At 35.7% G+C, this 16,696-nt stretch overlaps 1 protein-coding gene and 1 long non-coding RNA gene across 6 annotated transcripts in view; one reads left to right on the forward strand and one right to left on the reverse strand.

Annotated features, from left to right (window-relative positions):
* Positions 1-14,039, forward strand: part of LOC147915115 (uncharacterized) — a 90,263-nt gene extending 76,224 nt beyond the window's left edge. The window contains exons 2-3 of the long non-coding RNA XR_015554422.1: positions 12,845-12,916; positions 13,589-14,039. This is a non-coding gene — a long non-coding RNA (uncharacterized LOC147915115). The remainder of the gene's footprint in view (positions 1-12,844; positions 12,917-13,588) is intronic.
* The window catches only part of LOC147915116 (uncharacterized), a 100,881-nt gene that overhangs the window by 36,572 nt on the left and 47,613 nt on the right, over positions 1-16,696 (reverse strand). Inside the window, exons 2-3 of one of the 5 annotated variants that reach the window (XM_087439533.1) lie at positions 14,903-15,043; positions 12,464-14,102 (exon numbers count right to left, since the gene is read on the reverse strand). The exons of 2 other annotated variants lie outside the window; for them this stretch is intronic. In XM_087439533.1, the coding sequence (XP_087295659.1) occupies positions 13,947-14,102; positions 14,903-15,043 (297 nt within the window). In that variant the 3' untranslated portion in view covers positions 12,464-13,946. Of the gene's footprint in view, positions 1-12,463; positions 14,103-14,874; positions 15,049-16,696 lie in introns of those variants that run through there. 2 more of the 5 variants (XM_087439534.1, XR_015554420.1) reach the window with 2 other exon arrangements.

The following is a 16,696-nucleotide window of genomic DNA, read 5'->3' on the forward strand; positions in this document are numbered from 1 at the left end:
CACCTAGCTAAATGCAGCCAGTATAGCTAAGCCAGAAAATTACGAGCTAAACAAATGGTTGTTGATTTTTCCCATGAAGATGTGAGGTGGTACAAGAAAAGGTACTGTTACATGCTTCTTCTTAGTATTTCCCTTTGAGACCTGTAAGGACTAATTAAAAGAGAATTATGATAGAGTAAGCTCTGAGATTTCTCCTATTTCTAACTGCTTGGCTATATTTTTCTTCACTAGGCCAGAAATAATCACTGACAATAGATCAGGGACCAAATTGTAATTCTTCAGGCAAAAAAAAAAAAAACAACTTAAAAACACACCCTTACTTTTACACATCACATAGACAAAAAATATTGATCCTTGAATATGTTCCTGAAGAATATAGAAGAATTAGTTTGGGTCTCACAGGAAACCAAAGTCAGTGACCCAGACAGAGCCTCGAGGGTGGCTGACAGACAGGCGCCCACAGCCGCATTTCCTTGGGTCTCCTCAGTACTAAGGGCTTGTAGCTCTCACTCATATATTCAGATTGGTTTGGGAAAGTTTAGCTTCAGAGCTAGACATGTTTCTCCTATAAGATAGTACTAAGTATAAAGAGATAACCAATTTTTCTCAAATTCCTTGTATTAGCAAAATTACTACCAACATTCTAATGAATTTTTTTCAGTTAGAAAGCTAATATTTGAGCTCATTTTGGTATTATAAACAGGAAGAAATAACTAAGAAAAAAATGTTTAACAATAGTAACAGTGGAAAATTAACCTGAGAAAATTTTACAAATAATTTGAAACCACTAAAATTAAATCAATATAAAAGTTGCACAAGAATAGACAGATTGTTTAAAAAATGAGACCTGAAAATAGGTTCTAGTCTGTATGAGAACTGAACATATGAAAAAGGATACATCATAAATCAGTAAATTCTATAAAATGTTAAAAATATTATGAAGCTATACTTGTATAATAGTGTAGTATTGATGCTTGACTAGACAGAACAATGGAAAAGAATATAATTCAGAACAAGACTCAATTTAGTATATGTTAAATAAAGCTGGCATTTTACATAAGTGGACAATAGAGGACTTTGTCATTAAGCAATATTTGAACAACTGGGTAGACATCTGAAAAACTTATTTTCTATCATGTCTTACACATAAAATATACTCAGATGATCAAAGTTTAAACCTTAAAAGAAAAAAGTTAAATATATAAGGAAAATTGGGAGAATTGTTTTTTATTATTCACTTCCAAAAGACGTAAGGTATGAGAATAAAATCAGAAGCCATTCATGAAAAAAATGACACAATAAACTACACAAATAAACAAAACATCTGCTTGCCAAAACATGGCATACAAAAAATCAAAGAGAGAAAGAATGAACTATTGAAATATATAAAAAAGAAATTTTCTCACAGAAAAAGAAATGAAATGGATCTTAAATATATAAAAAGATTTTAAAATCTCATTCATAGTATAATAAATGAAAAGTAAAACAAAATATTCATCTTGTTTTGTCAGATAAGCAAAGATCAAAAAGTTGTATTACTCAGTAGATATCGGGAACTGTGGAAAAGTTAGCTGGTATAACCTCACAGACAGCAATCTGAAAATATCTATAAAAATTACAATCCATATCCCCTCTTACTCAGAGTTTCAATTTGTGTCCAGATATTTTTCCCCCTCAGGACACAAACTTATTAATAGAAAATTAATACGAAGGGGCAATTCATTTAAAAAAGAAATCCAATGAGTAATATGTGAAAAAATTCACCCAAATTTATAATAAAAAAATTAAATTAAGGCAGTAATATAACATTTTCTCCTATCAATTTAGCAAAGATTTTGAAAATGTGAATAATCAATGTCGGTGGGTTTCAAATCAAATTAACCCTAAAACACCATTGTTACATATATTTTTAAAGAAAATGATCAGGCAATGTATAACTTTTGACAGAAATTTCCCTTCTCTGAATCTCTGCTCGTGAAATAAACTAATAGTTTAAAAAGGATTTGTACACATAGATATTCACAGTAACTTTATTTATATTATCAAACAAGTGGAAACAACCAAATAACTGTTAAATAAATTACATGTCTTTTCAGGTAATTAGAGAGTGGGGATTTGAGGTTGCTTAGGAAAGAATTAACTAAACCATTACCCACCAAATTACTTTATTGCCAAAAGCAGAGGATACAGAAATCAGAAACAAAAAACCACTGGCATGTGACCTTGGATCAGAGAAACAGTGAGACTGAGGTAGCCCAACCTTGCCTACAGCAGTTGAAGATTTTGAACAAACCCAGGAACATTTTATACAAGTTTTGCAGGGTTAACACATAAAAGTCCTGATTCGTAAAAGCTCTCACTTAGAGACTCCCAATTTTTCCCCAAACTCTCATATTCTGATTTTATTATCTCAATATTTAAACAACTTCTAATTTTTCCACAGAGTTTTTACTGATAATGACGGTTTATCACCTTTTGATCTGGCCAAGAGTTGCTTAAGAAATTAGGAGTCAACTCTCTCAATTACGAAACGTATATAGAATGGAATATTGTAAAGACGTTAAGCGTTATGTTTGCAAGCAGTTTTCAATAATATGGAAAAATGTGCCATCAATAAAAGCAACTTATAAAGAAAGAAAAGCACCCAAAAGAGTTAGCAGTGGCTACCTGAGGATGGCAAGGATTATAATTTATTGTATAGACAACTTTTATATGTTTTATTTTCAAGGTTTACTGTGAGATTTTTGAGTTACAACAAAGGATTGGCCAATTAAGAAAACTTCAGTAAAACTGTGAAAGAAGTAGTGAAAGATGTTGACAATGGTCCTGCCTTATAACCCTAGCCCCTCCTCCTGACTTTCCACCATGCTCCCAGTCCTTTACTCCTTCCTCCTTGCCTTACACATCTCTCCCTCCACAACCCTCTGCCATTTCCAATTATTTTCCATTGTCGTTAGGTTAATTCTGCGGTTTTGGTTTTCATTCCTTTTTCCAAGTCATAACGAGCTTTCAGAGTTTCCTGATTCTAATGTCAGAGTCAATCTTGCATTCATTTCTCATTTTTCTAGAACATATTCTCAATAAATATTTTCATGAATAGTAAATTTTATGAGGAAAGGGAAATATTCTATTTATAAAAATTATATCCTCCCCTACATTGTCATTGTTCCTTGATTCTGGAATTCTTTTTTTTTTTTTTTTTTAAAGATTTTATTTTTTCCCCCCAAAGCCCCAGTGGATAGTTGTATGTCGTAGCTGCACATCCTTCTAGTTGCTGTATGCGGGACTCGGCCTCAGGATGAACGGAGAAGTGGTGCCTCGATGCGCACCCGGGATCCGAACCCGGGCCACCAGCATCGCAGCGCGCGCACTTAACCACCAAGCCACAGGGCCGGCCCTGATTCTGGAATTCTAATGAGGAGAAAATTGGCCCTAGAAGGTCATCTTCAGTAGCACTTGACTTTTCTCTCATATTTTCCATCTCTTTGACATTTTCACTATGGTATGGGAGATTTCCTTGATTTCAACTTCCATGTCACCAGTTTGATCATTAGCCCTAATCAGTCTATTATTCTATCTGTTCATTAATTTTATTTTTAGTTTTGGTAATCAGATTAATTTAAAAGATCTTTTTGTTATTTCCTGTTCCTTTTTCATAGCAGTCTTTTCTAGTTTTACTAGTGAAACGTGTTCCCAAATCTCTCATAACGCGTTCTCTCCCACCTTGCACAGGAATAGCTGTTTATCTTGAACATTCTCGTTCACGCTGTGACTATTTCTTAAGCATTTGTTCACATTGCTGCATTAAGGACTATTAACTAACGTAGGTGGGTGGCACGGGTTTAATTTACAGTTGTGCAAGTCTGTTTCCCCAACAGGACTCCCCATACGTGGTCAAGCTGAAAGCAGTAGATTTTCCTCTTGAGCAACCTTGCAAACGACTGTTCATACTTCTGACGCTTTAGATCATTATGTTTCCTCAATTGTTTTCCCTATCGGGTCTGTTTTCTGTCTTCCAAGATTTCTGCTCTCCTCTTGCTTTCTTCTTGTTTTTCAACAGCTCGGGTTTTATTCTTTTTCTTAGTTTATATATTTTCTCCCATTTCAACCTAATATCTTTATAATTCTATGTACCTTTCTCAAGTGACATATCATAGCCTGTTTTGTGTTATATTTATGTATGTGTGTGTGATTTCACATATCATAAGTTCCCTGACCCATCTGACTCATTATACATTAAACACAACACCCAAAAAAATACTGATACAGTTTCTACTAAACAAATGCTAATTGCCACATCCTCCAAATTCTCTCTCTAAAATATTTTTATAGTTGATTATTTCATTTCATCCTCCTTACAATCTTCAAACTTTGATCACCTCTTTCTTGAGACATTTAAACAGCTTCCGACTGGTCCCATCACTTCCAATCTCTCCTCTCTACTGTCCTTCTTATATACTGCTGCCAAGGTTAATCATCCTGAAACTCAGACCTGATTATTTTAGTTCTTTGCTCCAAAGTCTCCATGGCCTATTATATTAATTCCAAAAATTTAGCCTAATATTCAAAGTTTTCCAACTTGAGTTCTTAAGATTGCCCTATAGCTTGCCTTGCTAACAAAGCACTTTCTTCTTAAACATCTCCCTCCCCATCCTGCCTTGCCCATTTTCACATGTCCAAATCCTGCCCAGCCTTCAAATGGAGTTCAAATGTTACCACCTCCACAAAACTTTCTCCCATCTCTCCAGCAATCTTTCCTTTCTCTGAACCTATATAACTCCTTGTCAGTTATAACATTTCTTCTTTTTTTGAAATTTTTAAATGTATATGTCTTGTAGCCACTCCCAGAAAACAGGCTTCTTGTAAGCAAAATCTGAGTCCGAGTCATTTTTTGTACCTATCATGCCAGCTAACACAGAAACTTGTAGGGTTAAAAAGTTATTTTTCATAAAAATAACAATAAATGCAGATATCAATTACCCACATTAATAAATGGAAGAGCTCAGCTGGAAATTATTAAAATCCAGGTAAGCCAAACATTATTAATCATTGGCCTCCAAATCATTCACTCTTCACCTTTAATAAGTTATGCATATTAGAAGCAAAAAGAAAAAAACTAAAAGGGAAATTAAAGAGGCTAATTTATGAACTGATCTTCTTTTGAATAATAAAATAAAAAGTACTTCTATTTATACATAGTATACTCCTAGATGACACATCTTTCATTATTCACAGTTAGATATATCTCTGGTTATTTACATGCATGTTTTTTTTCTCCTCACGAATACAAGCAATCAAAACATACAATACAAAATGGAACTTCACTCAGTCATTGAAATTACCAAAGAAATATACTATGAACACTTTCACCATAATCACTAGCACATACCCCTCAACAACTGTTAACTGTGAATGGAAATTTTTGAGTAAGTATTCTTCACTTTGAAAGAAAGCAACAAATTAAAAAGCACACATTTGTGCCAACAAAGATTCAAGTTTTTAGATTCCACCAGCAATGAGCTCTTGTTGTCATTTGTCCGAGTCCAAAATGGCGACATAGGAGTCTCCTGAACTCACCTCCTCCCATAGATACACTGAATCTACAGCCACACATGTAGCAATTCGGTCTAAAAGAAATCTAGAAACTAGCTAGTGACTTCTAAACACTGAGTGAACGAGAAACTACCCATATCACCCACATCGAAATGAGTAGGAAAGGCTGAGACATACTCTTGCCATAAACCCCATCCCTGGAGCAGCACACACAATGAGGAGGAAAGTTCCAACTCCCAGCTTCTCTCTGAGGAGCAAAGAGTTTAGATCCTACATCTAGTGCCCTGACTTGTAAGACTCCTACCTGAGGGATGAGCTCCCCAAACAACCAGCTCTGAAAGCGCATCCACAAGATGGTGCTTGCATCAACAAGACTATACAGCAAACAAAGAAACAGTTCTTAAGGGGCTTACGAGGACTCGAAATGGCTCTCTCCCCAGGGTTCCCCCGGCTCAGCATAGAGGAAGCAGACAGAAAGACCCATCTCCCAGTCTTTCCCTGAAAAGATGTCTATTGCATACTTTAAAAGCTGCTGCCGGGGCCGGCCCGGTGGTGCAGCAGTTAAGTTTGCGTGGGGTTTGAGGTTCAGATCCCGGGTGTGGACCTACTCACTGCTCATCAAGCCATACTGAGGCAGCATCCCACATAGAAGAGCTACAACTCTACAACTATGATACACAACTATGTCCCGGGGCTTTGGGGAGAAAAAAGAAAAAGGGCAAGATTGGCAACAGATGTTAGTGTAGGGCCAATCTTCCCACTCCCCCCCAAAAAAGTGTAATGTTAGAAAGAAAAAAACCTGCTGCCTGAGCATCAGGCTTCTAATCTAAGGACAGACTGTGATCCAACCCAGAGACCAGTGAAGCCTCTGAATACCTTCCCTTCCCTCTCCCTCTAGCCTGCTCCAAGTCACCAGCATCTCCCTAGAAGGAGCTTATACATATGTCTAGCACTCCAGCTTTTGTGATTGCCACCTAAGGGAAGGGCCCCTGGATCAGCTGGTTCTGATAGTCAAAGCGGCTTGCATTCATGAATCCCACAGGACTGAGAAGAAAAGAAGCAGTTATTAATGAGTGTAGGAGCTTCCCCCTTTACAGCTATATACTGGGCCCAATGTAGATAGTCAGGCAAAAAAGCTCACCTCCCAGTTTTTTCATTTTCTTTAAATGTAAATGAACTAAACTGTCCAACCAAAAGACATAAAGTGGCTGCATGGATAATAAAACAAGACCCCACTATGTGCTGCCTACAAGAGACTCACTTGAGCTTTAAGGACACACACAGACTGAAAGTGATGGGATGAAAAATATATTCCAGCAAACTGAAACCAAAAGAAAGCAGGGGAAGCTATACTTGTATCAGACAAAGCAGACTTTAAGCCGAAAACTGTACTAAGAGACAAAGAAGATTATTATATAACAATAAAGGGGTTGATCGACCAAGAGGATATAGTATTTGTAAATATTTATATACCCACATAGGAGCACCTAAATATATAAAGCAAATATTAACAGACCTGAAGGGAGAAATTAACAGCAACATAATAATTATGGGGACTTAAATACCCCGTTTTCAATAATTAATAGATCATCCAGACAGAAAATCAATAAGGAAACATTAGACTTAAACTACAGGTAAGACCAGATGGCTTAACAGACATTTACAGAACATTCCATCCAAAAGCAGAGCACACTTTCTTCTAGGCGCATATGGAATATTCTCCAGAAGAGATCACATGTTAGGCCACAAAACAAGTCTTAATAAATTCAAGAAGATTGAAATCATATCAAGCATCTTTTCTAACCACAACAGCATGAAACTAGAAATCAATTAAAAAAAGAAAAATTTACAAAAAGTGGAGATTAAATAACATGCTAGTGAACAAACATGGTTCAAAGAAGAAAATCAAAAATAACCTTGAGACAAAGGAAAATGGAAATACAACATACCAAAAATTACGGATGCAGCAAAAGCAGTTCCAAGAGGGAAGTTAATAACAATCTATGTCTACAATAAGAAAAAGAAATATCTTAAACTACCTAACTTTATGCTTCAAGGAACTAGAAAAAGAAGAAAAAACTAAGCCCAAAGTTAGTAGAAGGAAGGAAATAACAAAGAACATAGTGGAAATAAATGAAAAAGAGACTAAAAAGACAATAGAAAATACCAATGAAACTAAGAGCTGGTTTTATGAAGAGATAAACAAAATAGACAAACTTTTAGTTTACTCACCAAGAAAAAACAGAGAGAAGACTGAAATAAATAAAATCAGAAATAAAAGAGGAGACATTACACCTGATACCACAGAAATACAGAGGATCATAAGAGACTACTATGAACAATTATGCATGAACAAACAGGACAACCTCAAAGAAATGGATAAATTCCTAGAAACATACAACCTACCAAGACTGAATCATGAAGAAATAGAAAATCTGAATGGACCAATTACTAGTAAAGAGATTTAATCAGTGATCAAAAATTCCCAACAAAGAAAATTCCAGCACCAGATGGTTTCACTGGTGAATTCTACTAAACATCTCAAGAAGAATTAGCACCAATCCTTCTCAAACTCTTCCAAAAAAAGTAAAAGAGGAGAGCACACTTCCAAACTCATTTTATGAGGCCAGCATTACCATTACCCAATACCGAAATCAGACAAGGACACTACAAGAAAAGAAAATTACAGGACAATATCTCTGATGAACATAGATGCAAAAATCCTCAATAAAATATTAGCAAACATAATCTAACAATAAAAGGATCATATACCATGATCCTTTTATTTATTCTCAGATGCAAGGATGGTTCAACATCCACAAAATCAATATGAAGGATTAAAATCATATGTTCATCTCAATAGATGCAGAAAAAGCATTTGACAAAATTCAACACCCAGTCATGATAAAAACTCTCAACAAACTGACTTTAGAGGGAATGTATCCCAACATAATAGGGCCCATATATGACAAGCCCACAGCTAACATCATACTCAATGATGAAAAGCTGAAAGCTTTTCTTTTAAGATCAGGAACATGACACGGATGCTCACTCTCACCACCTTTATTGAACATAATCCTGGAAGTCCTAGGCAGAGCAATTAGCAAGAAAAAGAAATAAAGGGCATCCAAATCAGAAAAGAAGTAGTAAAATTTTCTTTATTTGCAGTTGACATATTACATATAAAAAGCTCTAAAGACTTCATCAAAAAATTGTTAAAACTAGTAAATGAATTCAGTGAAGTTGCAGGATACAAAATCAACATACGAAAATCAGCTGTGTTTCTATACACTAACAACAAACTATCAGAAAGAGAAATTAAGAAAACAATCCCGTGTACAATAGTATCAAAAAGAATAAAATACTTAAGAATAAATTTAACCTGGGCTGGCCCAGTGGTGTAGTGGTTAAGTTAGCGTGCTCCACTTTGCCGGCCCAGGGTTCACTGGTTTGGATCTCCTGGACAGACCTACGCACCACTCATCAAGCCATGCTGAGGCGGTATCCCACATAGAGCAACTAGAAGGATGTACAACCACGACATACAACTATCTACTGGGGAGAAAAAAGGAAAAAAGTTGGAAGATTGGCAACAGATGTTAGCTCAGGGCCAATCTTCCTCAAAAAAGAATAAATTTAACCAAAGAGGTAAAAGACTTGTACACTGAAAACTATAAGATATTGATGAAAGAAATTGAAGACGCCAAAAATAAATGGAAAGACATTCCATCTTCATGGGTTGGAAGAATTAATAGTCTTAAAATGTCCATACTATCCAAAGCGAGCTACAGATTCAGTGCAATCTCTATGAAAACTCCAATGGCGTTTTTATAGAAATAGAAAAAAAAAAAATCCTAAAATTCGTATGGAATCACAAAAGACTCCAAATAGCCAAAGCAATGTGAAGAAGAACAGAGCTGGAAGCATCACACTTCCTGATTTCAAACTATATTACAAAGCTAACGTAGCCAAAACAATAAGGTATTGACATAAAAACGGACACATAGATCAATGGAACAGAATAGAGAAATAAATCCATGCATACATGGTGAATTAATTTACAACAATGGAGATAAAAATATACAATGGGGAAGGGATAGTCTCTTCAATAAATGGTGTTGGGAAAACTGGACAGCCACATAAGAGAATGAAATTGGACCCCCATCCTACACTATACATAAAAATCAACTGAAAATGGTCAAGACTTAAATTTAAGACCTGAAACTGTAAAATTCCTGGAAGAAAACATAGGCAGTAAGCTCCTTGACTTGGAAATGAGTCTTGGAAATGAGTTTTTTGGATGTGACACCAAAAGCAAAGGCAACAAAAGCAAAAAATAAACAAATGTGACTATATCAGACTAAAATCTTCTGCATAGCAAGGGAAACCACCAACAAAATGAAAAGGCAACCTACAGAATAGGAGAAAATATTTGCAAGCCGTATAGCTGATAAGGGGTTAATATCTGAAATACATAAAGAACTCACACACTCAATAGCCAAAAAGTAAACAATCTTATTTAAAAATGGGCAGAAGACCAGAATAGACATTTTCTAAAGCAGATATACAAACTTCCGACAGTTACATGAAAATGTGCTCAATATCACTAGTCATCAGGGAAATGCAAATCAAACCACAGTGAGATATTATCTCATACTTATTGGAATGGTTATATCAAAAAGTCAGGAGATAACAATTGCTAGTGAGGATATAGAGAAAAGGGAGGGCTTGTACACTGTTGATGGGAATGTAAATTGGTACAGCTATTATGGAAAACAGTATGGAGTTTCCTCAAAAAATTAAGAAGAGAACTACCATATGATCCAGCAATTCCACTTCTGGGTATGTACCTGATTGAAATGAAATCACTATCTTTAACTGATGTCTGCACTCCCACATTCATTGCAGCATTATTTACAATAGCCAAGACATGAAAACAACCTGTCACCATGGACAGATGAATGGATAAAGAAAATGTGGTATATACATATATACATACAATGGACTGTTATTCAGCTATAAAAAAGAAGAAATCCCTGCCATTTGCAACAACATGGATGAACCTGGAGGGCCTTTCTCTAAGTGAAGTAAGTCAAACACAGCAAGACAAATACTATATTATTTCACTTCGACGTGGAATCTAAAAAAAACTGAACTCATAGAAATAGAGAGTAGATTGTTAGTTGCCGGGGTGGGGGGCAGGGAATGGGTGAAGGTGGTCAAAGGATAGAAACTTCTAGTTATAAGATGAATAATAAGATGAATAAGTTCTGGAGGTGTAATGTACAGCATGGTGACCATAGTTAACAATACTGAATTATACACTTGAAAGTTGCTAAGAAAGTAGATCTTAAAGTTCTCATCACAAGAGAAAAAAAAAAGGTAACTATGTGAAGTGATGACTGTGTTAACTAATCTTATTGTGGTTATTATTTCACAATATATCCGTATATCAAATTATCACTTGTACACCTTAAAATTACACAGTGTTATATGTCACTTATATCTGAACGAAACTGGAAAAAAAAGAGAATTTTTAAGACAAAACACAGACTGGGAGAAAATATATTCAAAACTCATATCTAATAAAGGATTTGTATCTAGAATACATAAAGAAGTTTTATTAGAAGAAAAATAACAGTGAACAATGGGCAAAACATTTAAACACTGTAGCAAAGACCATATATGTGTATGGTAATAAGTTCATATAAAGATGTCCAAAACCTCTGGTCACTTGGAAAATGAATATTAAAACTCTAGTGAGGTAACACTATCCACCTACCAGAATGGATAAATTTAAAAGACTGAAAACGCGAAGTGCTGGTGAAGACAGGGAGCAACTGGAACTCTCATATATTGTTGGCAGAAGGCAAAATGGCGCAATCATTTTGGAAGAGTTTAACAGTTTCTTATGAAACTGTAAATACACTTACCACGTGACCCAGCAATCCCACTCCTGGGTATTTACCAAGAGAAATAGAAACAGATGTCCACAAACAGACCTGTATGAGAATGTTTCTAGCTGTAGTTACAAGAGCCAAAAGAGGAAACAATCCAGCTGCTGAATGGATAAGCAAACTGTGGTGCATGTGAAAAATGGAATATTACTTGCTAATAAACAAGTAACAAACTATTGATGCACGCAATAACAGGCATGAATATCTAAAGCTTTCTTCTAAGTGCAATAAGCCAAACTCCGAAGGCTGCATACTGTATGATTGCATCTACATGGCGTTCTGGTCTGGAAGAGGCAAAGCTATAGCAAGAGTTATCAGATCAGTGATAACTAGGAGCTGAGAGTGGAGGGAGGGGAGTGAACGCAAAGGAGCAGGAGAGACGTTTGCGGGAGTAACGGAAACATCTTCTTATCATGACTGTTGTATTCATCTGCTAGGGCTGCCATAACAAAATACCACAGCCTGGGTGACTTTAACCGCAGAAGTTTATTTCCTCACAGGTCTGGAGGCGGGAAGTCCAAAATCAAGATGCCGGCAGGGTTGGCATCCTCGGAGGCCTCCATCTTGAGCTCAGGATGGCCACTCTCTAGCTGCCTCTCCACATGGTCTTTCCTCTGTGCCAGGATATCATTGGTGTCTCTTTGTATGTCCAAATTTTGTCATCTTATAAGAACACTAGTCATACTGGATTAGGGCCCACCCTTAAGACCTCATTTAACCTTAACTACCTCTTTAAAGACCCTTCAAATATAGTCGCATTCTGAGGTACTGGGGGTCAGGGTTTCAACATATGAATGGGGGTGGGCACCATTCAGCCCATGACAACTGTGGTGGAAGTTACACAACTATATACACTTGTCACAACTCATCAAATATAATTGTGTAACTGTTATAACTATATACTATAATTATATACAACTAGGTAATTTTTTAATTTTATAGTTTATGCTTTTTAATATGTTGTTTTTATTTTCATTTACTTTGAAATATCATCTAATATCAACTGTATATAGTTGTGAACACTTAAAGGGTGAATTTTGTTGTACACAAATACAATACTAATAACTCAATACAACTTATTTTTTAAAAAGGAGAAAATGAGTATATTTCTTTTAGTCTTTGTACAAATTTTTAACTAGCACATTGACGCAAATTTTTAGTGAAGTCATAAAATGTACTATTAATGACTTAGGATTTTTCTGTAGAAAATCCTGAGGAGGAGTTTGGTAACTCTCACATAATTAATGGCATTTTCCTAAGGTCATTCTATTTTGCAAAAAGAAAATGGATACTGAGTTGTAACATATTGCCATGTGTTTGCATTTATCTTTTAGAAGTACAGCTGTTGAAAATGCAACTGTTGAAAAACCATTGGAACCCTGTACAACTACATTATATATTCCAAGGTCAGCCCATTCACCCAGAATAAACTATTGTTAAATATGAAAAATGCTAGTGATCATTAACTGATACCATGCTGTAATTCTTCAAGTGGTTAATGACTGCATCATTCTTAGAAATGACTGTGTTGAAGGTATAAAAGTACTCCTCTACTAAATTTTCTAGGAAAGATCTCAAATGCCTCTCTAATTCTCCTATTTTTATTTGGGCAAGTTTTGGCAATTATCACTAGGAACATCTGGGAGGACACAAAAGATGACATGGGTTTCCAAGAACAAGCTAGACCAGCTGGCTTGCCAAATGTCAGCATACGGGGTGCGGAGGACTGTTACTTTAATTTGTGGAGGTCACGCTATGTGGGTTAGCAGTGAATCCCTCCATCACAGAACACCACTGTATGTCTAAGTTTAAATTCATCCTCGCAGTTGTGTAAACAACTTAAGAGTGCAAATAAATGATGTAACTCCTCCATGTGGAAATTATAGATAAAAATTAGTATTGCCATTAAAATATTTAATATATGACAGGCCTAAACATCAGTTACAGCATTTATGCCAATATATATTATTTTAGGATCTACAAATAAAATGATACTGCTGGCAACTTCTTTAGAATGGAGTTTCAATCACAACACTTTATGAAGATAAAAAAACCTTTTTTTTTTTTCACTTTGACAGGTTGTTGGTGGTGTTACCATCAGAAAAGTGCTTTCACTGAGTAGGTGTCCAGATTGAACACTACTGCTGACAGGAGAGACTTTGAGCAGACTCCCAAAGTCCCACAGTGTACTTCCTGGGAAAATACATCCAATTCGGCTCTACAAAAGATACAGGAGAAACGTCTAAGACACCCAGCTATTTACCACTTTGTGATGACTAGCTGGACTCCAGCCTAAACTCAACAAACTAATTTGTGAAGCAATTTAGTTTAGGCGTACAACTTAGTAATGATCTAATGAGGAAATATGTACATTGTATGTGTAGTGGATTTGGGCATATCTTCACTGAATACTTAAAAAAATAAGGACAGCAGGAATCAGAAAAAAATTTCAATTGTTGAAAATGCACGTAAGAGATTCTCTTTTTTTTTTTTTTGGCAACTGTAGTAATAAACGCTTTTCCCCATGAAGTATTGACACTGAAAGAGAAATATCATTGCTTCCTCCAGGACCACCTCATGTTCTGGATTTTCCTAGAAGAGAGAAGTCATATGTCAAGCAAAATATACTGTCACCCTGGTGACTAAAATATTGTAAAAATGATTTCAAAAACAAGCGTATTGTTTGCTGCCTAGAAAACTCCCACATATTGTACACTCTTTCAGGAAATTCCTTTCTATAGAATATTTGAATCCAATAAAAGAAAATGATACATTTCTAGACACATTCCTTCAGTGCATTGTGTCTCAAATCTTACTGTGCATAAGAATCACATGGGAATATTTTAAAAATGTGAATGATAATTTAGTAGGTTTAGGGTGGGGTCCAAGACGCTGCATTTCTAACAAACTCAGATGATATTGATGCTGCTGGTCTGCAGATGCACTTCGAATAACAAGGCTTTAGAACATTCCACATTTGACAGCTGAACACTGTCAAATCTATAATCTATTTGGGCAGTAGCATTCTATTGGTACTGCTGAGGTTTTGTCTTTAAGAAAAATAATATTTGATAATACAGCCTATTCACTTGAAAAGTGTGTGCTTGGGAACTGAAAGTTGAGAGAAGCAGCATGAGGACTAAAGCTGAATCTCACAGCCCCAGAAGGACCGGCGGTGGAAGCTTTGGCTATGAATACTAAAACAGCCACAGTCGGTATCCCATCCTGCTTTTTTTTTCCAAAATGATCAAATATAATTTAATCTTGATCTCCCTCTGTGCTTCTGAATTGATGTTTGAAATTTGTTTTAATAGTCCATGTATTAGTTTTCTCTGGCTGCCATAACAAAGTATCACAGACCGGGTGGCTTAAACAAAAATTTATTTTCTCACAGTTCTGGAGGATAAAAGTCTGAAATCAAGATGCTGGAAGGTTGGTTTCTGCTGAGGCCTCTCTCCTCGGCTTCTAGATGGCTGTCTTCTCCCTCTGTCTTCATATGGTCCTCCCTCTGCATGTGTCTGTGTCCTAATCTCCTGTTCTTATAAAAACACCAATCATGTTGGATTAGGACCCAATCTAACAACCTCATCTTAACTTAATTATCTCTTAAAGACCATATCTCCAAACACAGTCACATTCTAGGTACTGGGGTTAAGACACTAACATACGAATTTAGAAGGAACACAGTTTATCCTATAATAGCCCATATGACTATAGATAACTATAAAATTATACAATTGGTATATAAGTATACACACACACACACTTCTTTAAATGGGTACACTGACTGAGTTATACAGACCCAAACTAATTAAATTAACACTAAAATATAATTTTAAAAAGTGACATCAGAGTCTTCATGGTTCTCCTGGTTTTGGTACGTAAAATGAGGAACTAGAAGGGTTGATCTATCTGATAAGAAGTAACAGTTGGAGGATTTAGGTGAAATAGACAATCGCCACTCATGTTCTTTGAATCTTCTTTCCAGTCTCAGAGTCTCAACTCCACGTAACAGTTCATCGGCTCACTTAGGTTTCCAGAAATAAGACATAGCAGTTCACAATAACACTAAGAGATTGTTTGCCTATATCACTATCTGAACATTGGCTCTGATGCTGCAAAAGCAAGAGTGGGCGAAACTGCTGATGTCTAAGCACAAAACAAAGCAATAGGACCAAACAGAATTAGTAGTCAATACGTTCTTTACGCTACACACTTGGGGTAAAAGTGTCACTTTCACTTACGAATGCCCTTAATGACGCAGTAAAGATTATTAATTTTATTTCATCCCAACCCTTGAGTGCATGACTTTTTAAATATAAATCGCTTTTGCTGTAGATTGGCGTATGATGGTTGTCTCCAGGAAAAGCTCTCATGCAATTGTTGGAGTTGTAACCTGAACTAGCCGCTTTTCTCATGGAGCACTAAGTTGACTTGAAAGAACCATGAACAGAAAAACTACGGTTATTCAGACGTGGGCATTTGGCAGATATTTTCTCAAAAATGAACATAATGAGCCTGACACTTCAAGAAAACAACTGACAGTATTTGCTGGCAAGGAGAAAATTTGAGCTTTCAAGCAAAAAACGGAATTTTGAGAAATTTGTATCCGTCTCTGTGAGCTTCACGCCTTCTCAATACGGAAAGACTTTTCTAATAAGATTAACAAATGTTACTATTTAATCATGTATAATAAAACGTTTCAACATTTAGAAATCTGCACAATTCAGTGGACCAACATTTTCCAAATGACAAATGCAAAATCGAGCACGGTAGAATATGCAAAGATTGTCTAATGATTTTAATGTAATGGAGTCAAAAAGTTCATTAAAATAGTTTCGATTTTCACATTGCAACTAATCTTTAAGAAATGAACACTTGTAGAGTGGAGTAGTGTGAAAAAGAACATCCAAATTGTTCCAAAAAGCTATTAAAATATTCCTTCCTTTTCCAACTACATATCTTTGTGACATTGGATTTACTTTGTTTATTGCAACCAAAATGTCACATTATAACTGACTGAATGCAGAAGCAGATACGTGAATTCAGCCTTTATTAAATCAAATATTAAGTAAATTTGAAAAAAATGTAAAATACCGTAGTCATGCCTTATCTGTGGTTTCATTTTCCATGGTTTCAGTTACCTGTGATCAACTGTTGCCTAAAAATATTAAATGGAAAATTCT

This window comes from Ceratotherium simum, chromosome 15, assembly GCF_057802395.1.
Source record: "Ceratotherium simum simum isolate JZ-2026a chromosome 15, ASM5780239v1, whole genome shotgun sequence".
Taxonomy (NCBI): domain Eukaryota; kingdom Metazoa; phylum Chordata; class Mammalia; order Perissodactyla; family Rhinocerotidae; genus Ceratotherium; species Ceratotherium simum.